Source organism: Mauremys reevesii, linkage group 14, assembly GCF_016161935.1.
Source record: "Mauremys reevesii isolate NIE-2019 linkage group 14, ASM1616193v1, whole genome shotgun sequence".
NCBI classification, from domain to species: domain Eukaryota; kingdom Metazoa; phylum Chordata; order Testudines; family Geoemydidae; genus Mauremys; species Mauremys reevesii.
The window spans coordinates 8,216,717-8,234,311 of record NC_052636.1 but is presented as its reverse complement, the minus strand read 5'-3'; the positions used below and the strand labels follow the sequence as shown (position 1 = coordinate 8,234,311).

The 17,595-nt window shown below is 52.1% G+C and overlaps 1 protein-coding gene across 1 annotated transcript in view; it reads left to right on the top strand.

The window, feature by feature from the left end:
• The window catches only part of LOC120381801 (zinc finger protein 850-like), a gene marked incomplete at its 5' end in the record, with an annotated part of 159,223 nt that overhangs the window by 71,449 nt on the left and 70,179 nt on the right, over positions 1–17,595 (top strand). Inside the window, one exon of the mRNA XM_039499935.1 lies at positions 12,051–12,055. Within this exon, the coding sequence (XP_039355869.1) occupies positions 12,051–12,055 (5 nt within the window). The remainder of the gene's footprint in view (positions 1–12,050; positions 12,056–17,595) is intronic.

The following is a 17,595-nucleotide window of genomic DNA, read 5'->3' as shown; positions in this document are numbered from 1 at the left end:
AAACTGGAGTATTAGTAACAGGATGAAATTCAATAGTGAGAAGTGTAAGGTTATGCATTTAGGGATGTCTAACAAGAACTTTAGTTATAAGCTGGGGACGCACCAGTTGGAAGTAACGGAGGAGGAGAAGGACCTAGGAGTCCTGGTTGATCGCAAGATGACTATGAGTAGGCAATGTGATGTGGCCGTTAAAAAAGCTAATGCGGTCTTGGGTTGCGTTAGGCGAGGTATTTCTAGTAGGGATAAGGAGGTGCTAGTCCCGTTATATAAGGCGCTGGTGAGACCTCATTTGGAGTATTGTGTGCAGTTTTGGTCTCCCATGTTTAAGAAGGATGAATTCAAACTAGAACAGGTACAAAGAAGGGCCACTAGAATGATCCGAGGAATGGAAGGCCTTTCGTATGAAAGGAGACTTGAGGAGCTAGGTTTGTTTTCCTTAACCAAAAGAAGGATGAGAGGAGATATGATTACACTCTTTAAATATATCAGAGGGATAAATACCAGGGAAGGAGAAGAATTATTTCAGCTCAGTGCTAATGTGGACACGAGGACGAACGGATATAAACTGTCAGTCAGGAAATTCAGGCTTGAAATTAGACGAAGGTTCCTAACCATCAGGGAGTGCAATACTGGAACAGTCTACCGAGGGAAACAGTGGGGGCGAAGGACCTTCATGAATTTAATATTAAGCTAGATAAGTTTATGGAGGTGATGGTATGATAGGATAACGGGCTTAGTCAATAGGTCAATTATGTGCCTGGTATGATGTAACCTTTTCCAGAGGGTTTGGCTGGAGAGTCTTGCCCGCATGCTCGGGGTTCAGCTGACCGCCATATTTGGGGTCGGGAAGGAATTTTCCTCCAGGGAAGATTGGCTATGGCCCTGGAGGTTTTTCGCCTTCCTCCGAAGCATGGGGCAGGGTTCACTTGCTAAGGAGTGGGTGGATCGGCTTATGTGGCCTGCATCTTGCAGGAGGTCAGACTAGATGATCATAATGGTCCCTTCTGATCTTGGATTCTATGATTCTATGATTCTATGATAGAAATTGTAGGTACTAGTGGTTCATTTTCACCCCAGAGATGGAAGCTATGGTGACCTGTGGCCCAAGTAAACTATTTTTAGAACCCTGCTCCCTAGTTAAGTGGCATTGGTCACACTCCTAAAGGACGCCATAATTAAATTGGGAGCTACTGTCTTTTACCATTTGTATCCAATGCGCAGAGAAACAGCTGATTCCTTCAGAGCCATTCCATGCCTACGGGTCCCAATCTGGCTGCCTTGTTGGACAACAACCACTTCCATGCTGGGCAAACAATGGTAGCCAATGAGGGAATGTATCGGATTCAAAGTTCAGACTGCAGGATACATGAATGCTGAGTCCAGAGTCTGTGGTTTAGTCTAGGCCTGCACAACTCGTAAAGCGGCGAGGGCAATATTACTCCAAAGAAAACAGCTGAGGGCTGAAAACCTTCCAGCCTCACCGAAACCCCCCCACCCCCAGTGCCGCTGAAACACCCGCCCAGCACCGCCCGCCCTTTGAAAAGAACCCCATTAGCGTTGCCCAGCCCCTCCGAAACAATTCCCCCCCCCCGAAGCGCCGCCCGCCTCGTGGAAACAAACCCTCCTTCCCCAGCACCACCCTGCCAAAACAGCGGTAATGAACCTTGCTAATATGTTATAGGGGGCCCCTAAGGTAATATAATTAAGGTAAAAGAAATGTCTTTTTTGCTAGAAGTAGAATAAGATCTTCCCCCCACTTGGTAATCAGTCGCCCTGTGGAGTGAATGAGGTGGGACTGAGGAAGGCGTGGAAGGCAGCACCTCCAGACAGCTGCAACCCTTGGAGAGGGGCTGGGAGCCCGACCAGATCAGCAGAACAGGTCAGCCACTGACTCACCATTCACCTCCTCAGCCCCCCACCCCCTGCTCACCTCCTCAACCCCCTTCCCCTGCTGCCGGCTCACCCGCCCCCCCGCCACTGCCCGCCCACTCGCCTCCTCAGCCCCCGCCCCCTATGGCTCACCTGTCTGCTCGCCTCCTCAGCTCTCTTCCCCCATCGCCAGCTCACCTGACGCCCCCTGCCATTACCTGCTGCGGTGCGGGAAGCCCCCCAACCCTAGCTCACCTCGTCTCCGTCTCCACCTTGCTGGGCCTGAGTGCGAAGCCGCCACACGGCTTCTCTTCCCTCCAAGGCTTCCTGCGCGAACAGCTGATTAGCAGGGGGAGAGGGGAAAGCGAGGCGGGGCATTCAGGGGAGAAGGCGGAGTGGAGGTGAGCTGGGGCCAGCCGCCGGCTCACCTGCCCCCCCGCCACTGCCTGCCCGCTCACCTCCTCAGCCCCCACCCTCACCTGCTATTGTGTCCTGCAGGAGGCCTGTGATATGCAGGGGGTCAGATTAGATGCTCTAATGGTCTCTTCTGGCCATAAAGTTGACTCATTTCTGAAAAACTGAGTGTAGCATTGGGAGCAGCGTCTGATGTTTCCCTGTCTAGCCGGCTTGCTGCCTAGAACGAACGCTCCTTGAGTGGGGTGATCCCCAGGGAGTAGCTCAAACCTCCAAAGGGCCTGGCCAGGGGCAGGACATTGGCACAGCAAGGGAGGGGTGTGGCAGTGACATCACAAAGGCCTTTGGCAGGACCTCAGACTATTGGTCCAAGGTGGTGGGGAGGTGGTGACCTCACAGAGAGATGCTGACATCAGCCAGGCAGGACGGGGCGAGGGTCCAGGAAAACCTCAGAGACCCCTGTGGCTTTGCTGCAGCAAGTCTCCTTCTCCAGGTCTCTCTTTGAGGACTGAGAGAGTATTCGGGTTCACGGACGTGAGCGCCAGGAGGAACCTTTTTCGAGTTTCCTCCTTCCCTTTTAGTGATTTTACTAGAAAACTGCTATCCCTGTTTAGAAGGTAAGAGCCTCCTTGAGGTTTGAAACCTGTTCAGTCTGATCCATCTGGTGACAGTTGAATTCTAGGCATGGAAAACACGAGCTTAAGGAGGCAGAATTTTATTGCACACCTGGGATTTTGTCCCTTAGAATCACTGGGGACATTAGGGTTTGTCCTTTTTGTTTCACCTCTTGCTCCATCCACTGTCTGATCCCTCTTTTCTCTTCTCTTGCTTCCTTTGTCCTTTCTCCTGTTCCCCTCCCAACACCAGGTTTTTTTCTCCTGCTGATAACAGCTCACGTTAACTGATCACTCTCATTATGATGATGATGTTCGTCCATCGTTTTCGAAGAAGACCTTAACATCTATCAGGTTGTGAGCTGTCCACGGTGCGTCCGCAAATGGCTGGTAAGGCCAATACGGGCACGGAATGTTCTGCCACATGTTGGGCAGACATGTGTGGGCACCACTGTTACAACATTTGCAGCTCTGGCTTTACGGAGTGCTTGCTTCTCTTGTGCTAGGGTTATCCTTCTGGCTTCAGATGTCTGGCAGCCTTGGTGGATCAGCGTACGCCATGTCAATCGATCTTGTGCCATGATTTCCCAGGAGGTGATATCGATATCCAGGGACTTAAGAGAGGCTTTCAGCGTGTCTTTGTATCGCTTCTTTTGTCCCCCGTGCGATCGCTTTCCTTGAGACAGCTCACCATAAAAGAGCTGTTTGGGGATGCGGTGGTCTGGCATCCTTACAACATGGCCTGCCCAGCGTGTCTGGGCTTTCATGAGCAGCATGTAAACTGACGGCAGGCCTGCTCTGGAGAGGACTTCTGTATCTGGCACCTTATCCTGCCACCGGATCCTCAGAAGTCTGCGGAGGCAAGTCATGTGGAAGTGGTTCAGTTGCCTAGCATGCCTCCTGTATACAGTCCAAGTCTCACTGGCATACATCAGGGTAGTTAGCACTACTGCTCGGTAGACTTTAAGCTTTGTAGCAAGGCTTATTCCACGGCGGTCCCACACGTTGGTCAGCAGTCTGCCAAATGCAGAACTTGCCTTGGCGATTCTGCAATTGACCTTGATGTCAATTGTCACTACACGGGAGAGGGTGCTGCCAAGGTATGTAAATTGGTCCACTGCTTGCAGCTTTTGCCCCTTCACTGTGATGGTGGGCTCTTGGTACTGGGCTTTCGGAGCTGGCTGGTGCAACACTTCGGTTTTCTTTATATTGATGAGAAGGCCGAAGTTGTCACATGCTGCTGCAAATTTATCCATACTAGCTTGCATTTCCTGCTCTGATCCAGCATTCAGGGCACAGTCGTCAGCAAAAAGGAGGTCTCGTAGCACAGTCTCCTTTATTTTGGTGACAGCCTGGAGTCTTCGCAGGTTGAACAGTTTCCCATCAGTCCTGTATCTCAGGCTGATTCCCAAGGAACTGTTCTGAAAGGCATCTGACAGCATGGCTGAAAACATTATGCTGAACAGGGTCGGTGCCAACACACACCCTTGCTTGACACCGTTTGTGACGGGAAAGGCCTCTGAAGCTTCTCCGTCGTCCAGAACACGAGCCGTCATGCCGTCGTGGAACTGACGTACCATCAGGATAAATCTATCAGGCACCCAAACTTCGACATGATGCGCCACAGACCTTCACGACTGACAGTGTCAAAAGCCTTGGTAAGATCCACGAAGATGGTGTACAATTCGCGATTCTGCTCTTGACACTTCTCTTGGAGCTGTCGGACTGCGAAGATCATGTCCACAGTGCCACACTCTTTACGGAAGCCGCACTGTGTCTCGGGTAGTAGACCCTGTTCCAGATGGTCAATCAGGAGATTCAGCAACATTCGTGCAAGGATCTTACCTGCGCTAGAAAGCAGTGATATTCCTCTGATTATCGCAAACTTTTCGATTCCCTTTCCTCTTATAGAGGTGTACGATGGACGCGTCTTTCAATTCCTGAGGAATGGACCCTTGATTCCAGAAGGACTGGAACAGCTGAGTGAGTTTGTCAACAAGCATTGCACCACCATCCTTACAGATTTCCGCTGGAATCGCATCAGATCCTGAGGCCTTGCCACTGGACAGCTGGCTGATGGCCTGTAGGGTTTCAGTCTCTGATGGTGGAACGTCCAGGCTGTAGTTGATATCTGCCTGGAACAATCTGTCAATCGCCTCGTTATTGATGGAAGATGGGCGGTTCAGTACGGATTGGAAGTGCTCAGCCCAACGCTGTAGAATCAGAGTCTTCTCAGTAATGAGAGTTACACCATCTAAGTCCAGTAGAGGAACTCCTGAAGGCCGAGGTCCGTACAAGGATCTAAAGGCTTCAGAGAACCATTTGGCATTGTTCCTATCAGCAAACTTCTGGATTTCATCTGCTTTGGCACTCAACCAGGAGTCCTGCATCTTGCGAAGCTTGCTCTGTACGGTCCTACGAATGTTGTTAAAGGCATTTTTCTTAGCTGTTGACTACGGGTCATTCTGATGAGCACGGTGAAGGTGGTGCTTTTCAGCAAGTAGAGCCTTGATCTCTTCGTCGTTTTCATCAAACCAGTCCTGCTGTTTCCTGCGTGAGGGTCCAAGAACCTTTAGTGCAGAAGAGTGCACAATATTTCGAAAGCGTTCCCAGTTCCTCTCAACATTTTCCTCTAATTGCAGCTCTGAGAGTTGGTTACTAGTGAAGCTGCTATGTTGGGATTCCTCAGTTTACTGAGGTTCATCTTTTTCATCACAGCTTTATTTCCCTGTGGACGTCTCTTTGGCTTGATGTGAAGGCTTAATTTAGAGATAAGTCTATGATCAGTCCAACAGTCAGCACTCGGCATGGCCTTGGTCACCCTTACATCCTGTCTGTCTTTCCTCCGCACGATGATATAATCAATGAGATGCCAGTGCTTGGAGTGCGGGTGCATCCAGGACGTCTTTTTGCAAGTGGGCAGGCGGAAGATGGTATTGGTGATGATCAGATCATGAGCCGCACATGTCTTTAATAGTAGTAGGACATTGCTGTTGCATTTGCTGATTCCATTTTTTCTAATGATGCCATCCCAGGCAGAGTGATCGGATCCTACTCTCGCGTTGAAATCACCAAGTAGAATCAGCCTGTCGGTGGGCCTAACAAGACCCAATGGCTGGAAGATGAAAAGAGACAAATTCATATTACAACTAAGGCACAAATATTCAACAGCGAGGATGATTCACCACAGGAACAAGCTACCAAGGAAATTGGTGGATTCTCCATCTCCTGATGTCATTTAATGAAGATTAGATGCCTTTCTGGAATGTGTTTGCCCCCAAATTAGCTATTCTGTCATACAGGAGGCCTGTGATACACCGGGGGTCAGATTAGATGCTCTAATGGTCTCTTCTGGCCATAAAATTGACTAATTTCTAAAAAACTGAGTGTAGCATTGGGAGCAGCGTCTGATGTTTCCCTGTCTAGCCGGCTTGCTGCCTAGAACGAACGCTCCTTGAGTGGGCTGATCCACAGGGAGTAGCTCAAACCTCCAAAGTGCCTGGCCAGGGCAGGACATTAGCCCAGCAAGGGAGGGGTGTGGCAGTGACATCACAAAGGCCTTTGGCAGGACCTCAGACTATTGGTCCAAGGTGGTGGGGAGGTGGTGACCTCACAGAGAGATGCTGACATCAGCCAGGCAGGACAGGGGCGAGGGGCCAGGGAAACCTCAGAGACCCCTGTGGCTTTGCTCCAGCGAGTCTCCTTCTCCAGGTCTCTCTTTGAGGACTGAGAGAGTATTCGGGTTCACGGACGTGAGCGCCAGGAGGAACCTCTTTCGAGTTTTCTCCTTCCCTTTTAGTGATTTTACTAGAAAACAGCCGTCCCTGTTTAGAAGGTAAGAGCCTCCTGGAGGTTTGAAACCTGTTCAGTCTGATCCATCTGTTGCAGGGGAGTGCTCTGCAGCTCCCACTGTGGGAGGTCCACCCAAAAATGTGGGGCTGAAATAGTGCTCGGGCAGTGATCCCCATCAGTGACCTGGGCCATCCTTTGGGCTCTCTGGTGAGAACCCTCAGCCTCCTGTCCTCAGTCTCTACCCTGATTGGCTGAGCAGGGGGTTATTGACAGGGAGGAGACTCAGGTCCTTGTTCTCTTTTAAGACCAAGGAAATAAGTCAGAACCAGTTCTATGTTTAATGAATTTTGCTGTTCTCTGCATTAATGGTCTCTGAGCAGTTCATGATTCTCTCTGACATTGCAGTTCTCCTCAAATACTTGCTGAATAATTACTATCACTGTTGTTGGTCTGGAGCTCATCACAGAGCACTTTATTCAGGTCATTCAATGTCTGAAATTCAAGATCTGATGGTTAGTTTGTAAAAGCAGCAAAGAGTCCTGTGGCACCTTGTAGACTAGCAGATGTTTTGGAGCATGAGCTTTCATGGGTGAATACCCACTTCGTCGGATGCATGTAGTGGAAATTTCCAGGGGCAGGTATATTGAAAATCAGGGCTCTTGGGTCCTATTCCCAACTCTGCCACTGACTGGCTGTGTGACCTAAGACAAGTTAATTCTCCTCTCTCAGCCTTAGCTTCTCCCTCTTTCGAGTAGGGATAATATTGATCTGCTCCTGCCTACCTCATGGTGGGTGGAGGCAGGGCCGGCTCTAGGTTTTTTGCTGCCTGAAGGAAAAAAAATTTTGGCTGCCCCCACCCCAGCCCTGGGCTCCCCCCCATAACCCTTGCTGCCTGAGCTCTGTCCCCCCCACCCGCACGCCCCTGCCGCCCCAGCCCTGGGCTCTGCACCCCCCTGCTGCCCCAGCTCTGGGCTCTCCTCCACACACACCCGATGCTGCCCCAGCCCTGGGTCACTGGTAACTTGCTCCCAGGGCGGGTCATTCAGCAGGAATTTTGGATGTGCACAGAACACAGACAGGACTGGTTCCCGCATGGTTACAGAACTGCAGTAAAGTGGAACAATTTTCAGCTTGTGTGATTGGAGGAGATCTGGATCCATATTATAAGACTGTCCTCCATAAATGAGGAAAAGTTGAGGTGCCTTTATTATTCTTTGTTTCTATGGGGAATTTGCCAGTGCAATATCACTGTCTTCCTTTTAAACAAAGAAAACTAGAAAAAAAAATGGCAATGGCTGTTGAAAATAGCAATTCCAGTCCTAAAAACCACGGGGAAGCATTTCTTGCTCAATTTTATCTAGTAGGATGCCCCTGGAACAATGGGAGAGAGAAACCTGCATCACTGAAAGTGCAGCCATGGAGACACCACACAGCAGCCTTGCCTAGCAGGGGCAGGGGGGCGAGAAGGGACGTCATCCGAGCTCCCTGCATCCAGCTCACTTTCCTCAGCCGGGCTGCGTCAGGGGAGGGCAGAGAGCAGCAGCTTCTGATGCTCCCCTCACAGCCCAGCCCAGGTGGGGAAAGTGACCAGGACGCATGGAGCACATAGTGTTGCTCCTCGCTCCCCACAGCCTCTGTGGGGCCATGGAGGAGCATTGGGGCAGGGGAGAGCAGTGAGCACCTTTGCACGGCCACATGGTGCCCTTTGATCCCCTGGAGCCCTGGGCAGCTGCCGGGGGCCCCACCCCTAAGGCCGGCCGGGCTCCCCAGCACGAACAGCAGAGACACAGGGAGACTGGCCACCCACTGAGCAGAGGTAGCCTGGGCGGCTCGTAATGGAGGCTGGGGGGGGGCTCAGCCTCCCCAAACCTTGCGTCGCCAAGGGGGCAGTGGGGCCCATGGCTAGGGACCCTGGCCAAATTAGGCCCCCCTGGGAAAGTCTCCCCCATGTTGGCCCCAGGGCTGGAGGAGCTCCCACTCCCTGCTACGGCCTGGGGGCTGCAGCAGGGCACAGAGCTTCTCTGGTCTCGGGGCCGCAGCGGGGCCGGGGTAAAGGAGTGACAGGGTGGGGCCAGTGGGGGAAGGGGTGGAACAGAGGTGACAGTGGATGGGGCCGTGGGTGGAAGGTGTGGAAGGGGGCGGAGTCACACACAGAAGTGGGGGGGCAGGGTTCCGGTGCTGGGGCCCCCGCACTTGTTCTCCCTTTCCCTGGGCTTTGGCATCACTAGCCCCTGCTTAGCGAGTAGGGGTCAGTGGTCCCCAAAATGTGGGGCGTGACTCCTAGGGGGACACAGAGGAAGATTGATGAGGGCACCTCAGGGCCTGAGCCAGCCCCCATGGAGGGCAGGGAGGGAGCCCCACTCAGCCCCACTCTGTCCCAGCTCTTCCCCAACCCCACCCTCAGCCTGGGCCCCTGGCTCCCAGCCCGGCCTCGACCCCCTTATCTCTGTCCGCACCCCTCTCCCCAGCAAGCACCGGCCCCACTCCCAGCCCCGGTTCTCGACCGCGGCTTCCGAGGGGCCACAGCCATGGATATGAGGGCGCAGTGTGAAATGTTTGGGGACCACTGGGTTAGGGTGACGTCCTCAATCACTTCTCTACAGTCCTATGAAAGCGATTCCTCACCCACCCACCCCTCCGTCAGGACGGCCTAGGTACGTTCTGCTGCCCTTCACTCGTACAGGAAGGAGAATAACATTTCATTCCACTCAATGCTAAAGTGATTTGCAACCCACCACCATCCCAAACTGGTCATTTTGGGGAAGCGGCCCCCTCGTGCTGCATAGCTAGGCAGAGTAGGGGTGTCTATGCAAATACGGCCTGTTCCTGAAGTCTTCCCCCAGCTCCTCACTAGATGTGAGGGGGGAGCTCATTCAGCCCCTGCTTATGCTTAGTATTTAAAAACTCCTTAGTGGCCCTATCTCTGCTGGCCTTAGATTTCTCCTCCTGTCCCTGTCTTAGCAGTTCAGATAAGGTGGCTGAGTGGTTAAGGTGATAGACTGCTAATCCATTATCCTCTGCACGCAGGGTTCAAATTCCATCCTCATCGGATACATTTAGTCTTCACCCTCCTTTATAGACAACCATCTCCCCCCTTGGTACAATGACAGATCAAACAAAAACCTTCTCAGAATCTCAGCTGCCTCCCCCCCTTGCTTCAAATAAAATGTCTAAATCCCAGATTTCTAAAAAAATTCTCTAGTCCTGCATTTCTTAGTTTTTATCTCAAAAGGGAACAGCCTCATAATCTCCCCCAAACACCCTGGGACCTCCCCAAATAATTAAAATACCCACAACCTGAGCAAGGCCACAACAGTGAACCAGAGCCAGTGTCTAGGCCAAGCTGTTCTGAAGGAGACAACTCAACCATTTTCTCCCTGCTTCCCTTGGCAAAGTCTGACTGAGAAAACAAAATTCCCCAAACTGAAAATTTTCTGCTGAAAAACCACTACTAGTCTGTTTGGGGACTTTGGTTTGAATGTACTATTATTATTCTCTTCTGATTTCTGAATCAGTTTTGTCATCCAGGTGTGTTCCCAGCTGTTGAGTTGTGGGGGAGAGAGGCTAACTCATAATGTCTCTACCCCCCCTTTCATAGTTTCTTCCACCTGGCTAGGAAGTACCTTTGCTAGGATGAGAGTCAAGCAGTGCCCATTGTCGCTGTGCTATCTCGGAGAAGTCTGCATTGTACACGGTTCCTGGGATAGTCCTTGGGAGTGTGGATCCCTTTAATGGGCCAGCAGCGAGTCTGGCTCCTCCCTTGTCACACCTGAAAGGCTGGTGGTGGGCATTTCCCAACCTCATCTCAGTAACACACAGAGCAAAACTTCCCAGCCAATGCTACACACACAATCCAACACAATAGTAATGTTCAACAGACCAAGACTTTTGAAAGGACACCTCACCAGGCAGACTTTGTACAAACCGTATCATCATTATATGAGACTGGTGAATATGGGGCTTCCAGGGTGCTGCTTTGAGTACAGTGTGCCACCCATTGGCTGACATTGCAATGGAGACGTAGCCTTAGAGTCCATCTCTCCTGGGATAAAGATGGCAGCATGGCTGGCCTGGACCATCTGACGTGGGCTCATGAAGCTAAAGCTGAGAGGCTAAAAACTGTGGTGCAGATATTTGTGTTCACACTGAAGCCTGGGTTCGGAAACCCTCACCCCTCGTGGGGTCTCAGAGGTTGGGCTCAAGCCCATCTGTCTGCCCTGTAATTTTATAGTCTTGCAGCCCAAGCCCCATAACCCTGAGTCAGCTGACCCGGGCTTTGCGACAGGTGCCCTGGGTGTGTTAATCGCAGTGTAGACATAACATTAGGCTACGTCTCCAGTGCAATGAAACACCCACGACTGGCCCGTGTCACATTAATCAGGGTCATGCGGCTTGGGCTGTAAAGTTGCAGTGTCCGTGTCTCGGATCAGGCTCAGTCCCCTGCTCCAGGAGCCCAGCAGGTTGGGAGGGGGTTTAGCAAGTGGAAATGGTAAAACCGCAGGGGAGTATTACCCTGGACTCACGGCATTTCTCCATCGGTCTGTCTGCTTTGGGGCGGGGACAATGACACGTCCTGCTGCATTCGTCATTTCAAAGGATGGTTTAGGATTTTCATTCTCAGACACGGTGCACAAAATAGGACTCAACCCTTGGCATAAACTAAACGAGCTGCCCACAGATTCTGGCAGCCACAATGAACATTTGGTGTGAGAGCTCAGACCTGCCCCTGTCCCAGAGGGACGGGGTCGTCTGAGAGGGGACTGGACCACTGACCTATCAGCTCCTAACTCCCAAACTTTCAGTAACTCTATCCTCAGTGTCTGTGAGTGTAATTTAAACCATAAGAAAAACCACACTAGGCTAGACCGAAGGTCCATCTAGCTCTGAATCTTGTCTTCTGACAGTAGCCAATACCAGGTGCCCCAAAAGCAACTCAGTAAGGTACCACTGGAACTTGAACCCAGGATCTCCTGTATACAAAACAGTGGTTTTAGTCAGCTAAGCCATGGTGCCTACAGTTGCTGAAGGGATCATGTCTGCACACACCTGACTCTCTGCCAACCTCCATCTGGGCCTGACAAGCTTTGCTGGTGTTTGGATTCAGTAAAGCAGAGGAGCAGGTGAAGTTTTACTCCCAAGGTTCTTTGGACAGATCTACACTACAAAATTAGATCGGTGTAACTACATTACTCAGGGGTGTAAAAAATTTACCTCCCTAAGCAATGCAGTTATATCAACCTAACCCCGGTGCAGATAGCGCTGTGCCAACAGGAGGGCTTCTCCCATCAACATAGCTTGGGGAGGGGCTTGGTTAGTGAAGATGAAGAGAATAGGTGGCCCATGACTCTTGCATTTGGGGAGGCTGGGTGTGAGCGCTGGAAGCTCCCTGGAAGTGGGGGGCCCATTGGTGCCCAGACCATGGCACTGCCCCCCCTTCTCCTCTCTCTGAGGCCCCACCTGTGCTCCCCCCTTGCTCCTGTTTGGCCACTTCCCACCCTCGCTCTTCCTCTTTGGCTGAGGACGGCTGATCCACCTCTCGCTCGCTCCTCTCCTCGCCCAAGGCCTTCCTGCCTCCTGCTCGTGCCTCTCCACCCGCTACCACAAGGTCTGCCCACCAGCCACCACCTCTCTGACCCGTCCCTGCAACCCACCCTGCCCACCACCCACACCTCTCTGCCTCTCCCCTGAGACCTGCTCTGCCCACCGCTCGAAACTCTCTGCCCCTCCCCTGAGACCCACCCTGTCCACGTCTTTCTTCGGTCATCTGTTGTTATTCCATGAAGCATCAAGAATGGAATAAAAAGCTGAGTTTACTCCAGGGTGAGGAAACAAAGAAGTCACCAACCCCCCGGCATTGCTGCTTTAGTTAAAGTGTTTAGTTAAAACAGCTATTGAATGTCCTCCCTATGCCCCTTGTGTCACCAGAGCACATCCATGCTAGCAGTTCGTGGATGGCAACAGAGAGCAGTGCACTGTGGGTAACTATCCCACTGTGCAACTGGCTGCAGGGTGTTTTGGCAAGGGTTTGCAATGCCTCACGGAGTGGTACAGCACAACATGATGCAGGTTTCTCTATCCCACCGTTCCACGGGCATCTTACTAGATTGCCAGCTGCTTTTCAACTGCGGTGTGCGTGGCGGGGTAGAGACTGTTTGTGTTCTGGGGAGAGACAGTGTGTGTGTTGGGGAAGAGTGAGTGTGTTGAGCTAGGTAGGAGCAGATCATTATTATCCCTACTTGAAAGAGGGAGAAACTAAGGCTGAGAAAGAAGAATTGACTTGTCTTAGGTCACACAGCCAGTCAGTGGCAGAGTTGGGAATAGGACCCAAGAGCCCTGATTTTCAAACTAACCATCGGATCTTGAATTTCAGACATTGAATGACCTGAACAAAATGCTCTCAGATGACCTCCAGACCAACAGTGCACAGTAATTATTCTGCAAGTATCTGAGGAGAACTGCAATGTTAGAGAGAATCATGAACTGCTCAGAGACCATTAATGTAGAGAAGCAGCAAAATTAATCAAACACAGAACTGGTTCTGACTTATTTCCTTGGTCTTAAAAGAGAACAACAAGGACCTGAGTCTCCTCCCTGTCAATAACCCCCTGCTGAGCCAATCAGGGTAGAGACTGAGGACGGGAGGCTGAGGGTTCTCACCAGAGAACCCAAAGGATGGCCCAGGTCACTGGTGGGGATCACTGCCCAAGCACTATTTCAGCCCCACATTTTTGGGTGGACCTCCCACAGTGGTTCAGTCTGATCCATCTGGTGACAGTTGAATTCTAGGCATGGAAAACATGAGCTTAAGGAGGCAGAATTTTATTCCATACCTGGGATTTTGTCCCTTAGAATCACTGGGGACATTTGGGTTTGTCCTTTTTGTTTTACCTTTTCCTCCATCCCTCCCTCCTTTCTCTTTATCTCTTGCTTCTTTTGTCCTTTCTCCTGTTCCCCTCCCAACACTGTGTGTGTGTGTGTGTGTTGCGGGGGAGTGCTCTGCAGCTCCCACTGTGGGAGGTCACACAAAAATGTGGGGCTGAACTAGTGCTCGGCCAGTAATCCCCACCAGTGACCTGGGCCATCCTTTGGGCTCTGTGGTGAGAACCCTCAGCCTCCCGTCCTCAGTCTCTACCCTGATTGGCTGAGCAGGGGGTTATTGACAGGGAGGAGACTCAGGTCCTTGTTGGTCCCTTTTAAGACCAAGGAAATAAGTCAGAACCAGTTCTGTGTTTGATGGATTTTGCTGCTTCTCTGCATTAATGGTCTCTGAGCAGTTCATGATTCTCTCTAACATTGCAGTTCTCCTCAAATACTTGCTGAATAATTCCTGTGCACTGTGGTTGGTCTGGAGCTCATCTGAGAGCACTTTATTCAGGTCATTCAATGTCTGAAATTCAAGATCCAATGGTTAGTTTGAAAATCAGGGCTCTTGGGTCCTATTCCCAACTCAGCCACTGACTGGCTGTGTGACCTCAGACAAGTCAGTTCTTATTTCTCACATGTAGCTTCTCCCTCTTTCAAGTAGGGATATTAATGATCTACTCCTACCTAGCTCAACACACTCACTCTTCCCCAAGACACACACACTGTCTCTTCCCCCCGCCCCCCCAAACACACAGTCTCCACACTGAAGTTGAAAAGTAGCTGGCAATCTAGTAGGATGCCCATGGAACAACGGGAGAGAGAAACCTGCATCACTGAAAGTGCAGCCATGGAGACACCACACACCAGCCTTGCCTAGCAGGGGCAGGGGGGCGAGAAGGGACATCATCCGAGCTCCCTGCATCCAGGTCACTTTCCTCAGCCGGGCTGCGTCAGGGGAGGGCAGAGAGCAGCAGCTTCTGATGCTCCCCTCACAGCCCAGCCCCGGTGGGGACAGTGACCAGGACGCAGGGAGCACATAGTGTTGCTCCTCGCTCCCCCCAGCCTCTGTGGGGCCACGGAGGAGCACTGGGGCAGGGGAGAGCAGAGAGCACCTTTGCACGGCCACACGGTGCCCTTTGACCCCCTGGAGCCCTGGGCGGCTGCCGGGGGCCCCACCCCTAAGGCCGTCCGGGCTCCCCAGCACGAACAGCAGAGACACAGGGAGACTGGCCACCCACTGAGCAGAGGTAGCCTGGGCGGCTCGTAATGGAGGCTCGTGGGGGCTCAGCCTCCCCAAACCTTGTGTTGCCAAGGGGACAGTGGGGCCCATGACTAGGGGCCCTGGCCAAATTGGGCCCCCCTGGAAAAGTCTCCCCCATGGTGGCCCCAGGGCTGGAGGAGCTCCCACTCCCTGCTACGGCCCGGGGGCTGCAGCAGGGCACAGAGCTTCTCTGGTCTCAGGGCCGCAGCGGGGCAGGGGTAAAGAAGTGACAGGGTGGGGCCAGTGGGGGAAGGGGTGGAACAGAGGTGACAGTGGGTGTGGCCGTGGGTGGAAGGTGTGGAAGGGGGCGGAGCCACACACGGAAGTGGTGGGGGCAGGGTTCCGGTGCTGGGGCCCCCGCACTTGTTCTCCCTTTCCCTGGGCTTTGGCATCACTAGCCCCTGCTTAACGAGTAGGGTTCAGTGGTCCCCAAAATGTGGGGCGTGACTCCTAGGGGGACACAGAGGAAGATTGATGGGGGCACCTCAGGGCCTGAGCCAGCCCCCATGGAGGGCAGGGAGGGAGCCCCACTCAGCCCCACTCTGTCCCAGCTCTTCCCCAACCCCACCCTCAGCCTGGGCCCCTGGCTCCCAGCCCGGCCTCGACCCCCTTACCCCTGTCCGCACCCCTCTCCCCAGCAAGCAACAGCCCCACTCCCAGCCCCGGTTCTCAACCGCGGCTTCCGAGGGGCCACAGCCATGGATACGAGGGTGCAGTGTGAAATGTCTGGGGACCACTGGGTTAGGGTGACGTCCTCAATCACGTCTCTGCAGTCCAATGAGAGCGATTCCTCCCCCACCCACCCCTCCGTCAGGACGGCCTAGGTACGTTCCGCTGCCCTTCACTCGTACAGGAAGGAGAATAACATTTCATTGCACTCAATCCTAAAGTGATTTGTAACCCACCACCATCCCAAACTGGTCATTTTGGGGAAGCGGCCCCACCATGCTGCATAGCTAGGCAGAGTAGGGGTGTCTATGCAAACACGGCCTGTTCCTGAAGTCTTCCCCCAGCTCCTCACTAGATGTGAGGGGGGAGCTCATTCAGCTCCTGCTTACGCTTAGTATTTAAAAACTCCTTAGTGGCCTATCTCTGCCGGCCTTAGATTTCTCCTCCTGTCCCTGTCTTAGCAGCTCAGATGAGGTGGCTGAGTGGCTAAGGTGATAGACTGCTAATCCATTGTGCTCTGCATGCAGGATTCAAATCCCATCCTCATGGGATGCATTTAGTCTTCACTCTCCTTTATAGACAACCATCTCCCCCCTTGGTACAATGACAGATCAAACAATGTTGCTTCTTGCAAACAAAAACCTTCTCAGAATCTCAGCTGCCCCCCCCCACTTGCTTCAAATAAAATGTCTAAATCCCAGATTTCTAAAAAAATTCTCTAGTCCTGCATTTCTTAGTTTTTATCTCAAAGGGAACAGCCTCATAATCTGCCCCAAACACCCTGGGACCTCCCCAAATAATTAAAATACCCCCAACCTGAGCAAGGCCACAACAGTGAACCAGAGCTAGTGTCTAGACCAAGCTGTTCTGAAGGAGACAACTCAACCATTTTCTCTCTGCTTCCCTTGGGAAAGTCTGACTGAGAAAACAAAATTCCCCAAACTGAAAATTTTCTGCTGAAAAACCACTACTAGTCTGTTTGGGGACTTTGGTTTGAATGTACTATTATTATTCTCTTCTGATTTCTGAATCAGTTTTGTCATCCAGGTGTATTTCCAGCTGTTGAGTTGTGGGGAGGAGAGGCCAATTCATAATGTCTCTACCCCACCTGTCATAGTTTCTTCCAACTGGCTAGGAAGTACCTTTGCTAGGATGTGAGTCAAGCAGTGTCCATTGTCGCTGTGCTATCTCGGAGAAGTCTGCATTGTACACAGTTCCTGGGATAGTCCTTGGCAGTGTGGATCCCTTTAATGGGCCAGCAGCGAGTCTGGCTCCTCCATTGTCACACCTGAAAGGCTGGTGGGGGGCATTTCCCAACCTCATCTCAGTAACACACACAGAGCAAAACTTCCCAGCCAATGCTACACACACAATCCAACACAATATTAATGTTCAACAGACCAAGACTTTTGAAATGATACCTCACCAGGCAGACTTTGTACAAACCGTATCATCATTATATGAGAGCAGTGAATATGGGGCTTCCAGGGTGCTGCTCTGAGCACAGCGAGCCACCCCTGGGCTGACATTGCAATGGAGACGAACCCTTAGAGTCCATCTCTCCTGGGATAAAGATGGCAGCAGGGCTGGCCTGGACCATCTGACGTGGGCTCATGGAGCTAAAGCTGAGAGGCTGAAAACTGTGGTGCAGATATTTGTGTTCACACTGAAGCCTGGGTTCGGAAACCCTTACCCCTCGTGGGGTCTCAGAGGTTGGGCTCAAGCCCGTCTGTCTGCCCTGTAATTTTATAGTCTTGCAGCTCAAGCCCCATAACCCTGAGTCAGCTGACCCGGGCTTTGCGACAGGTGCCCTGGGTGTGTTAATCGCAGTGTAGACATAACATTAGGCTACGTCTCCAGTGCAATGAAACACCCACGACTGGCCCGTGTCACATTAATCAGGGTCATGCGGCTTGGGCTGTAAAGTTGCAGTGTCCGTGTCTCGGCTCAGGCTCAGTCCCCTGCTCCAGGAGCCCAGAAGGTTGGGAGGGAGTTTAGCAGGTGGAAATGGTAAAACCGCAGGGGAGTATTACCCTGGACTCATGGCATTTCTCCATTGGTCTGTCTGCTCTGGGGCAGGGACAGAAACACGTCCTGCTGCTTTTGTTATTT